Consider the following 17523-nt stretch of genomic DNA (forward strand, 5'->3'; position numbering starts at 1 on the left):
ATTTGCTTTCCACCCCAAAACGCCGACCGGGACGGAGCCGCTTCATACACTCCTGCTGTGCCCTGTACGTGCGGTGCGCACTTACATCGAGCGCTCTAGACAGTTCAGACTTTCAGAGCAGCTATTTGTATGTTTTGGTGGACGCACAAAAGGACTGCCTGTGTCCAAGCAAAGGCTGTCACACTGGATTGTCGACGCAATTGCTTTGGCTTTCAGCTCTAAGGGTACGGAATGTCTGATAGGGGTTCGGGCCCACTCAACCCACGGACTAGCGTCATCCTGGGCCTGGGCAAATGGCATGTCTATTCAGGACATTTGTATGGCAGCAGGCTGGTCGTCATCCAGCACTTTCGCAACGTTTCATAACCTAGATGTGTCGTCGCTTGCCTCGCATGTGCTGTCAGTGCGAGCAGCGCACGTGCCTACTCAGCCTCAGCTATGATCTGAGATGTGTATCAGTGGTATACACCCTGTATTAATGCACCACCAATTCAATGCTGTCCCTAGCAGTTTTATCACAATAGTTCACCATGTCTTTTAGGACTTGATCACCACCATCATACCGCAACAGCCGTGCATCATAATGTCAAAATTGCCTGTTCAAAATTCTAGGAACACTCCCATAATGCAAACATATGAGTCATCATCCATGTCACTGGTGGAAAAGTCTTATTTTAGCACTTGCATATTATTGCTCTTTTGTTGGTTTTGATTGCTTTCATTGTCCTCGTTTGTAAGTCGCTTTGGATAGAAGCATCTGCTAAATAACTAATTGTAAATGTAAATGTAAATATGCTACTACATTATTTAGTAATTTAGTAATGCTACTATTTATTTAGTAAACTATCAGTATACCTATAAGTTCACTTTTAGTATAGTTGCAGCTAAAAACTTTGATGTAAACTAGTTGTGTACTCAAAGTTTACTACTGTTATACTTAAAAGTGTACTTTTATATACTTGAAAGTGGGCCAATTTAGTCCCAAGAAGTATTGAAATAGTATACTTACAAGTATACTACTAGTACACTTAAAGTTTACTCAAGTATACTTAATAAAATAAACTTGAAGTATACTACTTTTTGGTAAGGGTTAGCACATACAGTATAACCCTTATATTTGGCCTGTTATTCTAAATATACTGTTTATATATATTTCACAATGGTAAACACCAGTTTACAGATAAACACATATATTTAGGCACAAAAGTAGAATGGTTACATAATTCTCGAAAAGTGAAAAGAGGGACCACATGTCAGGCAGTACAGATTTTGAGAACCTTAAAATATTTAAATGAATTACACAAACAGACATTAAATGTAAAAAGCCACAAAATCCTCAGATAAAGGAAAGCAGATGATAAACAAACCAAGGTGCCAAGTTGCAAAGCCCAGGTAAACATTTACAAAGGCATTACAATTTTCTTGAAGAGCTGATTTCCTGTTTTATTTGAAGTTTGACAATATATTACATTTACATTACAAACTTTAACAGTCCCCTTCTCTGAAAAGTGTGTAAACTCCTCTCTTTGGCAGCTTAGTAAAAGTCTGTAGCAAAAAAAGTCTCTCTTTCAACCGCCCATTTTTTATATATTTTGAAGAGTCACTCAAGTCACTGAACATCCCAGATCTCACAGAGGAGGGGGGTAAACTTGTGGTCGCTCATGCGCCATGATTCCAGCATTTCTGCGTGGTGGTGGTTGAGGGTGCGAAGCTCAGTCAGACGACCGAGAAGCCGAGCAAAGTGCTGAGGCTCGTGGGGGTGCTGTATTTTACAGACCTTCCTCAGCACCTCCAACATGGGCTCCTGCAGACGCTCCACTGCCTGCTGGTCCTTTACGTATGGTCTGTCTGCGGTTAGAACAATTTCAGTCATATGAAACTAATTTATTTTGTTGTGGCCTTCTGAAGCATTATACAATGACAAAAATGTGCTTTTCTATTGTGACCCTATTAACCATCAACCATTTAACTCATTGGAACAGTACAAACTGATTACATAAGAACCAAACATGGGTTTTAAATAGGTTAAAACGTTTCCATCATATGATTCTAATGCATTTACATAGATAGTTACTTGGAACATGACAACTAATCGATTTTTATGTTACAGAAGATTTCTATTTTAAATTAACGCTGTTCTTTTGAACTTCCTATTTATCCACAAAAATATTAAGAAGCACACCTGTTTTCAACATTGCAATAATAACAAAATGTTTTTTGAGCACCAAATCAGCACTAAAATTTAAAATTGAGCACCAAATCAGCACTAAAAAACACAAGAACACTGTTTTTACTGAAATAAATGCAGCCTTGGTGAGCATAAGAGACGTCTTTCAAAAAATATATTTAAAAAATCACCAACCCCAAATGTCTGAACAGTCGTAATATCAATTTGCCTAAAATGACAATAAACTAAACCAGACTAAACCAACTGAACTAACATTGCATTCTGAAACGTATTATTTAAATCATTAAGTGACTGATATCAGCTGACCTGATGAGAGGATTGTGATAGCAGTGAGGAGAGCATGTTCCTCTTGCATCATCTGCAGCTCCCCGATGCTTTTATAGAAGTTAAACATGGGTGTGATAAACTCTTCAGATATACCTGTGGAGGAAATAAAGATCAGTAGATAAATCTAATAGGACACATTTTTAGTATTCAGTAGTGAAACTGTCTTTGTTGAATGTACAAGTGTATGAAAAGGATATATAAATGGCCTGTTTTTTTTCTGTGGCCTCAGGGTGGCAGTGTTACCTACATTTAAAAGTAACAGTGAGCGTCCTATGAATTTACTGCAGTAAATCACACAATTTCCTCTTAGAAAGAATCCATCCATCAATAATATAAAATGTAGGCCTATTACATTTCATCTTATGCTCTTTGTAATATACTTTTGTCTTGTTGTCTTAAAACTAGATAAACGAAGCAAAATTGTGTAATATAAGAGGTTTTTCCAAAGATTATATCTTGAATTTGCCAGTGAGGTAAGAAAATTCATTTAAAATATACTCTTAAAAAGAACTATTCATATCTTCTGCAAGTAAATTGATCTTGTTTAAGGAAAACTGACTGGACAAAAATGAGAAATTAAATAAAATATATCTTATGAAGATGATTTTGCAGTGTATTCACTGTCTGCTTTGGAAGAGACTTTCTGAAACTCCCTCAGCGTGCAATGGCAGATCATCAGGGGTCGTGACCTTATTGCTTTCTATTATCTGTTAGGTCAGAGCTGATCTGAATCTGGCCTCGGATCCCCACAGCTGTGCGTTTCCACATTCAGTGGGATTCTCAGTAACAGCAGTTCATTTGAAGCCTGTCTCTGAAGGGCTTTCCTGTTTTGTGCGAGGTCTTTGTCTTTATCATTATCATTGATATAATTATCATACTTTACTGGCTATGTGAGCCGAGCGCTCTTTTCTGATGTAAAGCATTCAGTGTGAATAGCCATAAGGGTTTGGTTTACAGGCCGACCAATCAGGGAAACCCTCGGTGGGAGCTGCCACACACTGAAGACAGCTGGGACATTAAAACATGACTTAATTCAGCTTAACAAAATGTTCATATTAAAGAAAAACAGTGCTGGAGTGTAACGAACTCTCCAAAAACTCTGTATATACAAACAGTTGCCACCTCCAAGAGATGAAATGATCGCAGCACACAGACTCCTTTCACAGTTTCATTCATTTCCCTTCAGATGAAAGGATAACCTTTGTCATAACTTTCCAAAAAAAGGAGGGAGCAAAAAAAAACAACCTGATGCATCACGAAGGCTTCACGCCAGAGAAATGTCAGTGGGACAATAGGCCTCTCGATGTTTAGATAGAGAACAATAGTCTCTTTAGACAGTGTGTCTATTTCTCCCCCGCTGGCCTTTTGCGTGAATATTCCTGAGCCAGTGTTGCAGGGAAAAAGAGTGACGGATTCAAACAGTCGATGCCACTTTGCATTCATCTGCCTGTTTAGAAATATTACCAACTGGATGTCCGTCACGGCTTTTCAGATATTGAGAGGCTGAAAGCAACTATCTTTGAAATAAAGGTGATTCAGTGTGCAGTGTTGGAGGGCTTAAGATGCTTTTAAGAGACTTAATTGATCAAGCATCCTTCTTTAACCACAGCCCTTCCACAAAATCTGATTACATGTTATAAAGCATATGATATTGACTAGCTATATGAGGGCTTTCCTCTTTGTGCTGTTCCTGGCAGTCATCCAGTGCATAGACTTCTGTGAAACCAAAACCAGTCGGACTTTAGTATCCTTTTACACATGTAATGTACACCACAGGATTATCAAGATGGGAAATTTCCTGTCGTTATTTAGGGCGGACAAATACATTATTAATGTAACGTGCCTAGTGAACTTTATGGTTCTGGGGCTCAACAAGTATGTGGCATACTAGTTTGAAACCCAATCCCAGAGTCATGAATCCTTTGAATGCTCCATAAAAGCAGTTAAAGGTCATGAATCATACTGTAAATTATGCTGCAATCCAAATAATGAGCTCACCACTCCTTCTGATCCTGTCCTCTAGCACCTCTGTATGTCCGTTGGGCAGTTTCTTGGAGAAAACCTGGGCCGAGCGCAGGAACATTGCCTCTACAGCGGAACCTTTTAATAAAGCGATCTGATCTTCATGATCCAGAGATTGAAAACCTGCTCAGAAAACAAGAACGGGACAAATATGTTTGCTTAGAACTGCTGGAGTTATTGCATCCTCCTCATAGGACATTGCTGTCATATAAAAAGTGTTTTCTTGAACAATGCGATTTTATTTTATTTTCAAACAAGTGGTATAGAGCCTGCTAGCGAAATAGCTGTATTTGAAAAACAGTACCTGGTATATTTTTTGTGAACTCAACCAGCACTTGAACGTGACTAGTTGCCATTTCGGTCAGTAGAAGGAAGTTTTCTTCTGCGTTAAATTGCTCTTGTAGCTGTGGACAGGTTGGAAGGAGGGAAAAAAGCAAGCAAATAAGCCACTGTTTTACAACATTGGGGTGGTGATAACCTTGGTTACGTAATGATTTAACAGTGATAAGAACATGCCATGCTGTTTACTGATTTTAACAGTTTGGCTGCTTTGTGCATTAAAGAATCATAAAAAGATTTAAAGACTTAAAAAGCTGATCTAAAATAAGATAAAATGTTTTTTGATTTTCAAAAAGACGTACCAGTTTTTTCGCCATATCCTGGGGGATGCGATGTTTGTTGTGAGCATCAACTATATAACTTATTAAAGCCTGTTGGTCTTGGCTCAGTTCTATATTCTCCTGAAATGAAAAAAAAAAATGTGCCAAAATTCCTCTTTAGAAATTTAGATGAGAAATGGAAAATAATAAATAAAGATGGGTGGTGTCATTTTTTAATAACTAGCCAAAGTTTGATCCTGCGCAGCCATTTTACAACCCTTGATCATAATATAATCTTTCAGAAGTAACCGTATATGAGAGCAAAAGTGAGAAGAATGATGGTGAAGAGGATCACTGAGGTTGCCCTTTAACATTTTATTGCACTTCAATAAAAGTTGCCATAGAACACCCTTAGTTTGCAATTATACATGAAGTTATATATGAAGTTACACTGTAACAAGCATGGCATCAAGTAAACTGTCTCAAATACCGTTTTCATCACGGATTATAATAATAACCCAGTCAGACAGCACCTGTGTTCTTACCTTGGAGGGTTTAGTGGTAGATACAATTTGTTTAGCATCTCTGCTATCACCAACATCATCCCCTATACTTTCATCAGATGAGGCCTTTGTGTTTTTCCTCAGCCTTTTGGATTTGCACTGGATTTCAGTTAATAAGCCTGAGGATGCAAAAACAAAATAGATACAGAAACTAGATACAGATTGATCAGATTGACTGTTAACAAGCAAACTGTTTTTCATCAAGGAAACAAATTTTTTTAAATTCCTCAACAATATTTATGTAAAAACAATACACTACACATGAGCTACAGAAGCTTTGAAAATACAACTTCCACAAACTAATATTTTATCTCAAGTAAATCAATATTATTTTAACCCAAACCATCTCATATAATTTGTTGCCCAAATAGAACATTGTACCTCTGTAGATACTCTTTGGACATTTACATTTACAATTATTCATTTAGCTGACGCTTTTATCCAAAGCGACTTACAATTGCTATATATGTCAGAGGTCGCACGCCTCTGGAGCAACTAGGGGTTAAGTGTCTTGCTCAGGGACACATTGGTGTCTCACAGTGGATTCGAACCCGGGTCTCTCACACCAAAGGCATGTGTCTTATCCACTGCGCCATCACCACCCCCGCCGCCACCGCCATCACCACCCCCATTTTCCATTTATTTTGGAAAATAAATTAAGTTGACTATACCAGTTAATAAATTTTAGTTGAGCAGGAACACGTTTTATAATGTTTACAGTGCTCTTACTCACATTCTGCCAGCATGCCCATCTCTTTGCACTTTCTGAGTCGACACTCTTGGCATTTCCTGCGCATGTACATGTCCATCTCACAGTTTCCTCCACTCTTACATTTATATACAGCATTCTTTGTAATACTCCTTCTGAAGAAACCTGGAAGAAATAGCACAGCATGTTCAATATGCCATACATTTCACATATAGTACACTATAATATTGGGAATCAGGATCCAGATTTTTCATAGACCATCATATAGTGACTCAACACAGAAAAAATTGAGAAAGCTAAATGTTACAAAACATAGAAATGTATTAATATTACCATGAACTGTAAAGCTCAAACGATATGCAGTTCTAAAATAGGCTGCATTTTACGAGGACAGAAATTGCATTGAATTATTGGCATTTAGCTTTTTTTTTTTAGCATTTAGCACCTCTATCAACAGACCCAAATTCAAATTATATGTCACAAATTAATTCCCTGAGATCCACTGTTTTGGTAAATATGTAATTCCCCCCCCCCTATTATTAATAGTTGTTTTACAATTCGACAGTGGATGACAGATCAGGTGACAAGAATAGACATACAAAAGCATTCAGGAGCAGATTTCATTGCTTCAAATTCAAATTGCCTTATTTGCCGGACATAATTTTGTACGTATTGCCAAAGTATTACCGGGATTATAGGAATCAAACTATTCTCTAATTTTGAAAACCATTATAAAGAAATTAGAAGCAACAGTGGCTACCGTATAAGTCTAAACTATTAGGAGAAACAAAAAGGCCACTTTGTAAACACAGATCAAGGAATAGGTTCATTGCAGCTCATGTAAGGTATGGTGTAATGTTTAAGACATTACGTTCAGTACTGTAATATAGATACTCTTGGATGCTCGATTTTCAGTTCTAGGCAGCAGACAAACATGTGCATTTGTTTTTGGAACAGGTAATTATTCCAGCATGAGCCCATGAGCACAATGACACACATTAACTTTGCATGGTGGCATGTGGCTCTGGTTGCCTACATCATTATTCAGCAGAAAGCTGAGAGGGAACCCAATCCAAACTGAACGTGAAGGAGCACCAAACCCAGCCAAGCCTGTGGGACTTGGGACACATAGCCCAGCATCTGCCCTTTGGGCATTGTCCATGCACAGGTGGAATTACACTTGCAGACATTCAGCCAATGATTTTCCAAAGAGCTAAATTTGGCACATGGGGTTCCATGTCAATTATTACGTCCTTCATAAGCTATGTAGCCATGGATACAAGAGGTCACAGAACAAAGGTACAACTGTACATTGTTACAGTATATTTATTTATTTATTTAGTCATTTAGCAGACGCTTTTATCCAAAGCGACTTACAAATGAGGACATAAGAAGCAATCAAAACCAACAAAAGAGCAACAACGTGCAAGTGCTATTACAAGTCTTGGTTAGCCTAACACAGTACAGATATTTATTATTATTATTTTTTTTTTTTTAAATAAAATTAGAATAGAGAGTGCTAGAGTTAGAGGGTCAATTAAAGATGGAACAGATGAGTATATATCAAATAAATATATAAAATGCAAAGCTATATCTGGAATTTAAGGTTAAATGTGCAATTTCTAGGCCTTTATCAACAAATAGCCCTGAACTCATTCCATTGGTTGAGCCAATGTTTTAAAAACAATTACATAGACAATTTTTGAGAATAATGAATAATAAATTAATGTACAACAATTCTTGCAAAAGATTTAAATGATTTTAATGCCTTATTAGAGGTGTCATAATAACATAGTTCAACAATTGATATATTTTTTAGAAATGAAATATTACTGAAAAAAAAACTCTTTAACTAGCTACATATTGTTATATAAACAACCTGCCAGTAACTATGCTGATCTCATATAGTTGTAAGCTATATGGTTTGGTTCACAAAAAAAAAAAAAGACTCATTAATTTGTTTGGGAATCAGACTATACTGTTTGTGCTGTATATTTTTGATTTACTACAAAGAGCTGACTCATTAGAGTCAATCATTTGGGAATTAGGCTACACTGGTCGCACTGTATGGATTTGATTCTCTACAAAGAACCAGCATATATGATTCCTTTGTTCAGGAATTGGACTACACTGGTCGCACTGTATGTTTTTATAATTCACTAAAAGATCAGAGTCATTAGATTCATTTGTTCTGGAATCAGACTACAATGGTTGCACTGTATGGTTTTGAGTCACTAAAAAGAACTGATATGATTAATTTGTTCAGAAATTAGTCTACACTTCCTTTCATTGTGAGGTTTTGTTTCACTAAAAAGAACTGGCATGTAGGATTCATCCATTCTGCAAGCGGACTACTGGTTGTGGTGTATGATTTTGATTCACTAGAAGAATCAGATTAAAAGATTCAGTCGTTCAGGAAGTGGACTGCACACACTGTCTGCTTCACATTGTTGATTCAGTTAGCTGGAATCACTGACAAAAGTATTTTAGTATGTGGTTCCGAAATGTGCGAAAACTTGCTATTGCTATTGTCCTGCTATTGTTTTTTAATAGAACTGATTTTGAATAAGAACCAGTTCTTGGCTCCTGACTCTATTAAAACCTTGTTCAGAAATACATGTTTTGTGACTGAAAATGGCAGCAAAAATACTGCAAATGATGGTATTCACCTTTACATCCTTCACATGTGAGTGCATTGTAGTGATACCCTGATGCTTTATCTCCACAGACCACACACAGTTCCTCGCCTTTGCTCCTTCCGGAGTGGGTTGTGTGTCTGGATCTTTTACACACAGTCGGGACAACAGGGCAAGACTCGTCCAGTTCATTATCAAAGCCACCCCCCAATGGTCCTTTCCTCATATCAAACACGGTGGATGGAGAGTACCACTCCTCCCCACTGTACTGTGGGTAGCAGTGCTGACTGGAGTAGTATGATGGTGATGACATGGAGGGCTCCACCGAGGTGTACTGCATGCTGGGATAGCTGGTGAAGGGCATGACCTCCTGGTCCTGTAGCAAAGGACTGTTCTGCTCTGCCAGAATATCTGAGGAGAAGATAGCAGGAGTGAGCAGAGCTTGTCAGTTTACGTGTGTCATGGAGATTCAAAGCTCAAGTTCACCTTACTGTTAGCCCAGCACAGAGTGCTAATAGGTCTTACGCCAACACGGCGATTAGTGAAACTACAACACGCTGAGGTACTGTTACCTTGCAGACACCATCAGAGCCATTAAGATCTCCTCATATGTCTGTATTAAAAACCATCTAGGAACATAATCAGCCTCTATCCAACTAGTAGCAGGATACTGTGAAATGTATAGGCCTATAAAACAGAAGTCGAACACACCCAGAAATAAAACAAGCAATCATTAACCAAAGCTCTCTGGATTTACACAATATTACTGTCTAAGGGAGTTTCAGTAAAAAAAATGTATCACTTTTGATTATAACATTTTTTTTTTCATAATTTGACAGTTAAGGGCACTTTTAGTTTGTCGGACATAGGTTTAAAGGCATTCACAGTAATACTTCATTTTAAGGTGTCCTTGTCACACGTTACATGTACTTACTGTTTTAATAACAAAAAATTATGCATAATTACACGCAAGTAACCCTAACCATATAGTAAGTACATGTAGTAAATTAATATTACTCAGTACTTAAATCTATAATTACACTATAACTCTCTCTCTCTCTCTCTCTATATATATATATATATACACACATACACACTATAAATAAAGTGTAACCCATTCACTTACATACTTTTTTAACTCTATATTATTCAACAAGGCCAGAAACATACTTTTATGAAGGTACACAAATGAGTAGCATCTGCCTGCAAAACCGGAGGCTGCATTTTCAGGAACGCAGTCCTAGGACCGCATTTCTAGGACCCTAGGTTTTTAGTGACAACGCCACCTACCGAATAAGAGAACCAGTGAAGATGGATGACAATCAGAGTGTGAGTATCAAATGTGAATCAATTTTTATTTGTTTAACATTCATTGGAAAGTTAGCCGAAGTGATCGTGATTTGCTAAATAGTCTTGAATGCATAGCCATCATATATTAGCCTCTAATGCTGTAAAATGAATTGTTAGCACATTAATTTAACGAAACAGCAGGATGCTGAGCAGGCCTTCCTCTCTGGTCTTGATTATCATCACAGTTAAGAGTAGAAAATGGAATTGTTTTTACACAATGTCCAATGGATCCTTTTTTAAGCGTTAACAGTATTTCTGTTAACCTAGCAGTGATTATGTTCTCCATTTACTATTTCAGTGAAGTGGAAGAATTGAATAGGGTGATAGAGAAACAACTGAGAAAAGAGGGGAGATCATCCAGGTGGTAGGTAGTGCTGCTGCGTACATCACAATGTGTGCTTTAAACATTTAAAGGTCAGGGAAAGTCATGTCAATAATATGTTATTTCTATTCAGATTTCTTGCATCTCTCTCTATTACTTTTTTTCTCAGTTCAGATGGGCTTTATTGACATGAATGAATGTTCCCACAATCACAAAATATTTTTTTTCCAAATCTTTGAACAGTATGCAATAATATTATTGTGAACATTAACTTGTATGAAGATTGATATAATTATTTTTGTATCGTATGTGCGCTCTGTGGTAACTAAGATCTTTTAAATATGAAATTTAAAATTAGAGAGTAGAACATGTTCAACTAAATGTTCCTTATTTCATTCACTTCTCTCTCTTTCTCTCATTTAGGAGTCAGTGAAGATGTTGTCCATGAAGTTCTTTCTATGTGGTTCACGTCATGAACAAATTAGTTTTTGTGTGTGTTCAAGTTCAACTGTTGTAATTTATTATTTTATCAAATATACACAATCTTAAATCTACCCCCAGAGTCATCCTTGTCTTCCCTCTGTACTTGAAAATGTGGTTGATCTAGTGACTGAAAAGACTATACCATGATTCCTTGTTTATTTTACTTGCGTTATTATATTATGCTACTTAGACCCAATAATTACTCAACATTCCTAGGAACAAGGTTTAATTGCAATAAAGAAAATAGTATTTGGGTGTAATAAAACTTAAAAAACTCTAATGTAGTTAAAACTGGGTGCAAATACTCCCTTGATGGCACTTTTTTTCGGTCCTCCAAAACTAGGGTCCTGGAAATGCGTTCCTGGGACTGCGGTTCTCTGACTCGGTAGGTGGCGCTGTCACAAAAAACTAGGGTCCTAGAAATGCGGTCCTGAAAGTGCGGCCTCCGATACTGCATACGGATAATATTGACACAAACGCATACTTAAGTGTTTAGTCAATGTATTGATCTGTACTACAGGGGGCGCTATAGTTTATTTCAAAGCTCTATGGAATAAAAGTTAGCAAAAAATGGAAATTCACCTTATCTATTTTCTAAATGCATCTTATAGATCTTACTGTGAATGATTCATCCATGCGTGTTTGTTTACTTTATTTTGAACTCGATCTTCCAGTGAAACGACCAACTTTTCTGTTCACGTAAGCCCGCCCCAGTTCTTACAGTTCAGATCTGCTACAGATTCAATCAACAACCGATGAATAGACCAATTCCCGTCCTACATTTTTTTTACAAAGATTTGCTACTTTGCTAAAGTTGCTACTTCTGTTAAATTGCAATTTGTCTCTATTTCAATAGTTGAGAAACTGTCTATAAAAGAAGACTGTTCACTCTAATAACTGTTACAGCACCCCTTGTGGCAACACTGAGAACTTTACATGCACTTTCTGTTATGTATTCAAGATTCAAGATATTGCATTATAAACTACAGGTCTGACCTATTTCAGAACATGATGCAAGAAATAAAGTTAGTATACCTAAAAGTGTTATATATTTGCATATTTCGAGCCAAACTCCATCAGATCATCAGCTCTTTTTCTATGTTTGTGTTCATTATTAACAATTATGGAAAAACATATCTAGTCCAGTTGCTAATAATGACAACTTTTTTGGAACTGTGAAAGAGAATAATTTTCAATAATTCAATAATTTTAAAGTAAACAAGACGTCTACACTACATTTTCGTCAACAACACAAAATATGACGACTGCTTCAGTATCAAGAGATGGTACTGACCTGAAGCCTTATCCTGAACCATGGCCATTTCAATGCGACCCAGTAAGGATACAGATGATCAGTAGCCGTATTGATTCCTAACCATCCAACTGTTCCTTCGACTCCTCAGCATGTGTCAATGTGTCCCTTTTCACAAAGTATTTCTGAACACCTTCATACTTCATACATAAGTGCTAGTGTGAACAAAGGTTGCTATAGTTGCTCATTAACCTGACAGTCACAATTCCCTGTCTCATTACTGGTAGGATCGATCCAGATTAATAAATGTCGTCTAGGACAAAACATGCTGATGCGTGGTTGTAAAATTAAAGGTGACAGTTTCACTTCTGCTAATAGCAGAAATTTGCTTCAGTTTGTTTTATAGTTTCTGACTCATAGTTTTATTTCATCACCCATCATGGCAAAGATAGCTTTAGCATAACAGGAAAGAAATTAATGTCAATTTCCAATATACTCACCAAAAAAGTGTGAGCTCTCTGATAGTAGGAACGTATCACTGGGTGGGATCTGTAAAGGTCCCACCACATTGACGTCATGGCCCATCCACTCATTCATTCAGAAGCCTGTGTGTTAAGTCTTGACGTCTAAAGATCCCTCAGTCCAGGATGCAAGTGAATGATGGGGTTAATCCTGTTTCTTCAAGACAATAACAAATGGAGGAAGTGGTTGCTTTACTTTAAGTGGAGGCAGTTTTTATTGCAAATTAATATATTGACACAATAGTAAAACACGTCACTTAAATTGATTTAGATGCTGCTTCTCAACAAAAAAAAAAAAAATCACTGGTTGAAGTTTGACATGTGAAGTTTTATACTACATCATTCAGATTTCATTTAGATTTCCTTGAGATTAGGAGGACAAGGTCCTGAAGTCATATCAGAAATCTAGAACATAGTATTCTAACAAATGATTGTTTTTTTTTACTGGAAATGCTACAGTTGATTGCAGTGACATTTTCTCCTGTTTCAACACACTGTATACAGTCTGGCACTGGATTTTATAATATCTGCTTTTCCGTGTTTTTTAACACTAAACTACCTACCGTCTTCTTTTGGATTTTTCCAAATATTATAGTATCGTTCCAGAATATTTCCTAATCTCAGAGGTTAGACCAAACAAGTTTTTGACACTCCTTAGTTTAAGTTTTAAACTTTTTATTATCCTGACAGGCATGAAGGGAACACATCTACATCATTTTGTGTTCACCTACACAGTATGTAGCTAAAATGAAATCTAATATTAGATTACTTTTCAAATGTTTAGCTAAACTGGAACTTTAAATGAGGTTTTAATTACTTTAACTTTTAGCACAATGAAACAAGATTTGAATTACTTAACTTCACAGCACTATTACTTTAAGAAACCATAAACTGAACACAGTGAACTCATCCAAGAAATAAAAAATGATGCATGTCAGCTTGTTTTCCCCCGTTAAAACACTCATGCACGTTTTATATAAATTTAGCAAAGCCTCATTAATGGTGTGTATAAATGAATAATTTTCAACATTTTATGACAAAAACGGAAATAATGAATTCATTTTCACATTATGCACTTATGGATGTTTTATTCTTAAAATATCGATATCAGCATGTCTACTTATGTTCATTTGAAACCGTATTCTAGCTGCGTTCTGTTGAAGGTAAAATATCAGCAAACAGCAACAATGCTCTTTTTCTTTCAACAGTGCAGATTTATGATGTTCCCACCTTAGGTGTAAATAATACAAAAGGAAACACTGGAAAAGTCTCATAGTTATGATCAGTCTATTTTTAGAAATGTAATCTGACTAGGACAAAACATGCTGATGCGTAGTTGTAAGATTAAAGGTGTTTCACAGTTGCACTTTTTTGCTTCTGCTGAAAATAGAAATTTACTTCAGTTTGTTTCATAGTTTCTGACTCATAGTTTTATCACCCACATATATGAATCATTTTCACATAATCCACGACAAAAACATTATTTATTCATTTTCAAGTTATAATGCATTCAGAGAAGATTTGCTTTTAAAAGTTCAGAAATTAGTCCTCTTTTCCTGTTACTGAACACCTTCATACTTCCTTCATAAGTGCTAGTGTGAACAAAGGTTGCTATATATGAATCATTTTCACATTATTCATGACAAAAACATCATTTATTCATTTTCAGTGTTTTAGGCATTCAAGGAACATTTTTTTTTTTAAAGTTGATCTTGGTATCAATGTTAGCATATGTGCTTATGTTCAAAGCAATTCTAGCGACAACAGCAATGCTCTTTTTCTATCAACAGTGCCGTTTTACTACATTCACAGCATAAATAATACAAGAGGAAACACTGGCTCTTTTAAGAAAAGTCACAGCAGTGTGATTTAGGATATGTGAACAAAGCCACGGTGTCGCAAACTACAATGAAACCAGGCCTCAACTGTTAGCGATATTGATTGATACATAAGTCACAACAACCAGTTTCGTTCATAAAACTATAATAAATCCAGCCCATAATTTCCCATGAGCATACATGCTAGTACAGACGGAGGGTCTCCATATAGTGCCATTTCCAAACAATAAATCTCCACACTCACACCCCAATCATCAAGTAATAGTAAGCTATAATAGATGATTTATTTTAGTACCAAGAATCAGAAATATAATTTTCTTACCTATTACTCTAACAGACGCTGTGCGCTCCTGGGCCGTGTCTTGATATTTGAAGCCATCATAAGCATCAAGCTGATTCTGTGTAGCAACTAGACTGAGTGGCTGGGGTCATGGGGAAACGGGACAGTGGTTATTAATTAAACTATCTATCTGTTTCTTTTCAGGAGTATTAGCAGTTCCTCCCTCTCCCATCAGCTCCAAACTTTGGCTGACAGGCCTACAAATGCAGCATTACCTCCTTAATAGCGCGAGATAACCAGTACAGCACACCCTTCTTCCCAACGCATTCCCCACAGATGCACGCACACATACCCTAACACTCATGTAAACACAATTATTACTCAATGATGCTAGTCTCTTATGTAATTTAAAGCGTTTGGATAGAAATACACCTGCTCTGTTTTAGCTCATCACTGAAAACTTTAATATCTGATACTTGTCTTCGAATTATGTGGTTGATCTTTGATAGTTTGGTTCAAGAATTATGCATTGCCTTTTGGTTATATAACATATTGTGGGCTATTAGTGTGCTTAATGTGGAGCTGAAGAGAACAGTAGTCTACTTCGGGGTCTGATGAATTGCCCAATAAACAGTTACTGCAACTGTTATAAACGGGGATGATGACACATTTTGCAACACATGGCAGGCTGACATTAGTGGCAGTTTCTAGAAATAAGTTTGAAATGATTTGTTGCATAGACTGCTTCTCAAAGACGCTCTCAAAACTCTGAAATGCATATTTACAAGATATGCTTGCGTCATTTTCCTAACTTTGAGATGGTAAGAATATGAATATGTCAGTTACTTTAGATCAAGTGTTTCAATCTTTATTCAATCAAGGATTTTTTAGTAATACTTCATAATTGTCATTAATATATTAATCTTAATCTAAATTAATAAGAAAACATGTTACCTTATTATGGTTGTTCATTCTACATTTTTCGAAAATAAAATAAATAATAAAATAAAAGTCCTAAAAATCCTTTTTGTACTTCCTCTAAAGAAATAAGAAATTTATGACAAAATATTTTTATTCAGCTTAAATAAACTGAAATGTAAATATTTAGATGAAAAACTAAATGAAAATGAGAAATGTTTCCTTTGCGACTAAATGAAATAAATTTAATAAAAATAAATCAAATGAATATTTGTAAATAAAGGTAATAAATAAAAGTGAATTAAAACCTAAACTACAGCTATAAAGTAAAAAATAAACCTAAATAGTAATATTTAAAAAACAAAAACAAAACTAAACTAAAACTAAAAAAGATAAATCAAAGGCAAATAACAAAATGATTAACAATTAAACAAAAAATAAAATAAAATTTATAAAACAAAAAGATAAATAAATTTAGTAAATTCAAAATAAAAAACTAATGATAGTATATAAACAATACAAAAAAATAATAACTCTGCAAACCATCAAGGGAGAACACAACACACCATAATTCATATTTATTTATTCATTATTTTTATTGTCAGTAAGGGTGCTCAAATTTTTAGAGTTGGGTCCTCTTACTAAATAAATAATTTATTAAAGTTTTTTTCCCTATTTGCATGCAAATTTAACACATTTTTAAATTGTAAAAAGTGTTTCAAACTAAATTCTACTCCATTTTTTTCAGTGTACAAATGCATAGATGATATAATGTGTTCTCTATGCCATAACATTTACATGAGTCACAACCCACTTGTGAGATGTAATTTGACCAAAACGTGATGAAAGCCAGCGTCTCGCTATAATTGCAAATGTATCTAAAAACAAGCTCTTAATCATTTACCGGCTGTTGCTCCATCCACAGAGGGCCCTTCTGAGTCAACAGACAGCACTCTGAAATAAACAAAACCTTTGCCATAGGCTGGCGGCTGTTTGTGGAGCAGTGGAGGGTGGGGGAGGAATGGATGGCCTTGTGAGAAGGACACATTCATGGCTCCATTAAAAAACTATTATCAAACACTTCAGCAATTTTGTGAGTCACACGACACAGTATGGGCGTTTTTAACAGGACGTCCATCGTTTATTTATGAAATTTGAACTTGAATATGTTTAATATCATAGTGAGGTGTCCATCGCTTAATCTTTCTCTATGTGGTTTGATAAACCCAAGCCAAAGCAAACTAAAATGTCTTAAATTCTAGAAATGTTCTCTGAAACTTTCTGAGTAATTACATGAAACATTGCGTTTCTGAGAAGCATGGAGAGTAGCTATCACCCAAAGACTCTTACTTTGTTTGACATCTTGTAGTTAATCTCAAATAAAAAGTGCTTACCGTTTTAGAACCACACATCAAATCATAAAAGCTAGATGTAGAGATAAGACCATCAAACAGTAGTACAAACCAACGAGAGGCTTCATATCAGCATGTTAAACATGAGCTGTCAAGGACTGTG

The 17523-nt window shown here is 36.0% G+C and overlaps 1 protein-coding gene across 4 annotated transcripts; it reads right to left on the reverse strand.

Annotated features, from left to right (window-relative positions):
- Positions 1-1177: 1177 nt before the first annotated feature.
- LOC306888756 (bile acid receptor-like) lies at positions 1178-16037 on the reverse strand. 4 transcript variants are annotated; one of them, XM_079447189.1, is made up of 10 exons: positions 15133-16037; positions 12952-13129; positions 9078-9455; positions 6433-6573; positions 5682-5818; positions 5179-5277; positions 4842-4941; positions 4514-4660; positions 2495-2608; positions 1178-1848 (listed from the first exon to the last, which is right to left on the reverse strand). In XM_079447189.1, the coding sequence occupies exons 2-10, from the start codon at positions 13046-13048 to the stop codon at positions 1610-1612; spliced, it is 1452 nt and encodes a 483-aa protein (XP_079303315.1). In that variant the 5' UTR covers positions 13049-13129; positions 15133-16037; the 3' UTR covers positions 1178-1609. The 4 variants fall into 4 exon arrangements, with proteins under 4 accessions (XP_079303315.1, XP_079303316.1, XP_079303317.1 ...); XM_079447190.1 differs by lacking the exon at positions 15133-16037 and adding an exon at positions 12494-12619 and having other exon boundaries at positions 12952-13076; XM_079447191.1 differs by lacking the exon at positions 12952-13129 and having other exon boundaries at positions 15133-16036.
- Between the last annotated feature and the right edge of the window lie 1486 nt (positions 16038-17523).

This window comes from Barbus barbus (genome assembly GCF_936440315.1).
Source record: "Barbus barbus genome assembly, chromosome: 22".
NCBI classification, from domain to species: domain Eukaryota; kingdom Metazoa; phylum Chordata; class Actinopteri; order Cypriniformes; family Cyprinidae; genus Barbus; species Barbus barbus.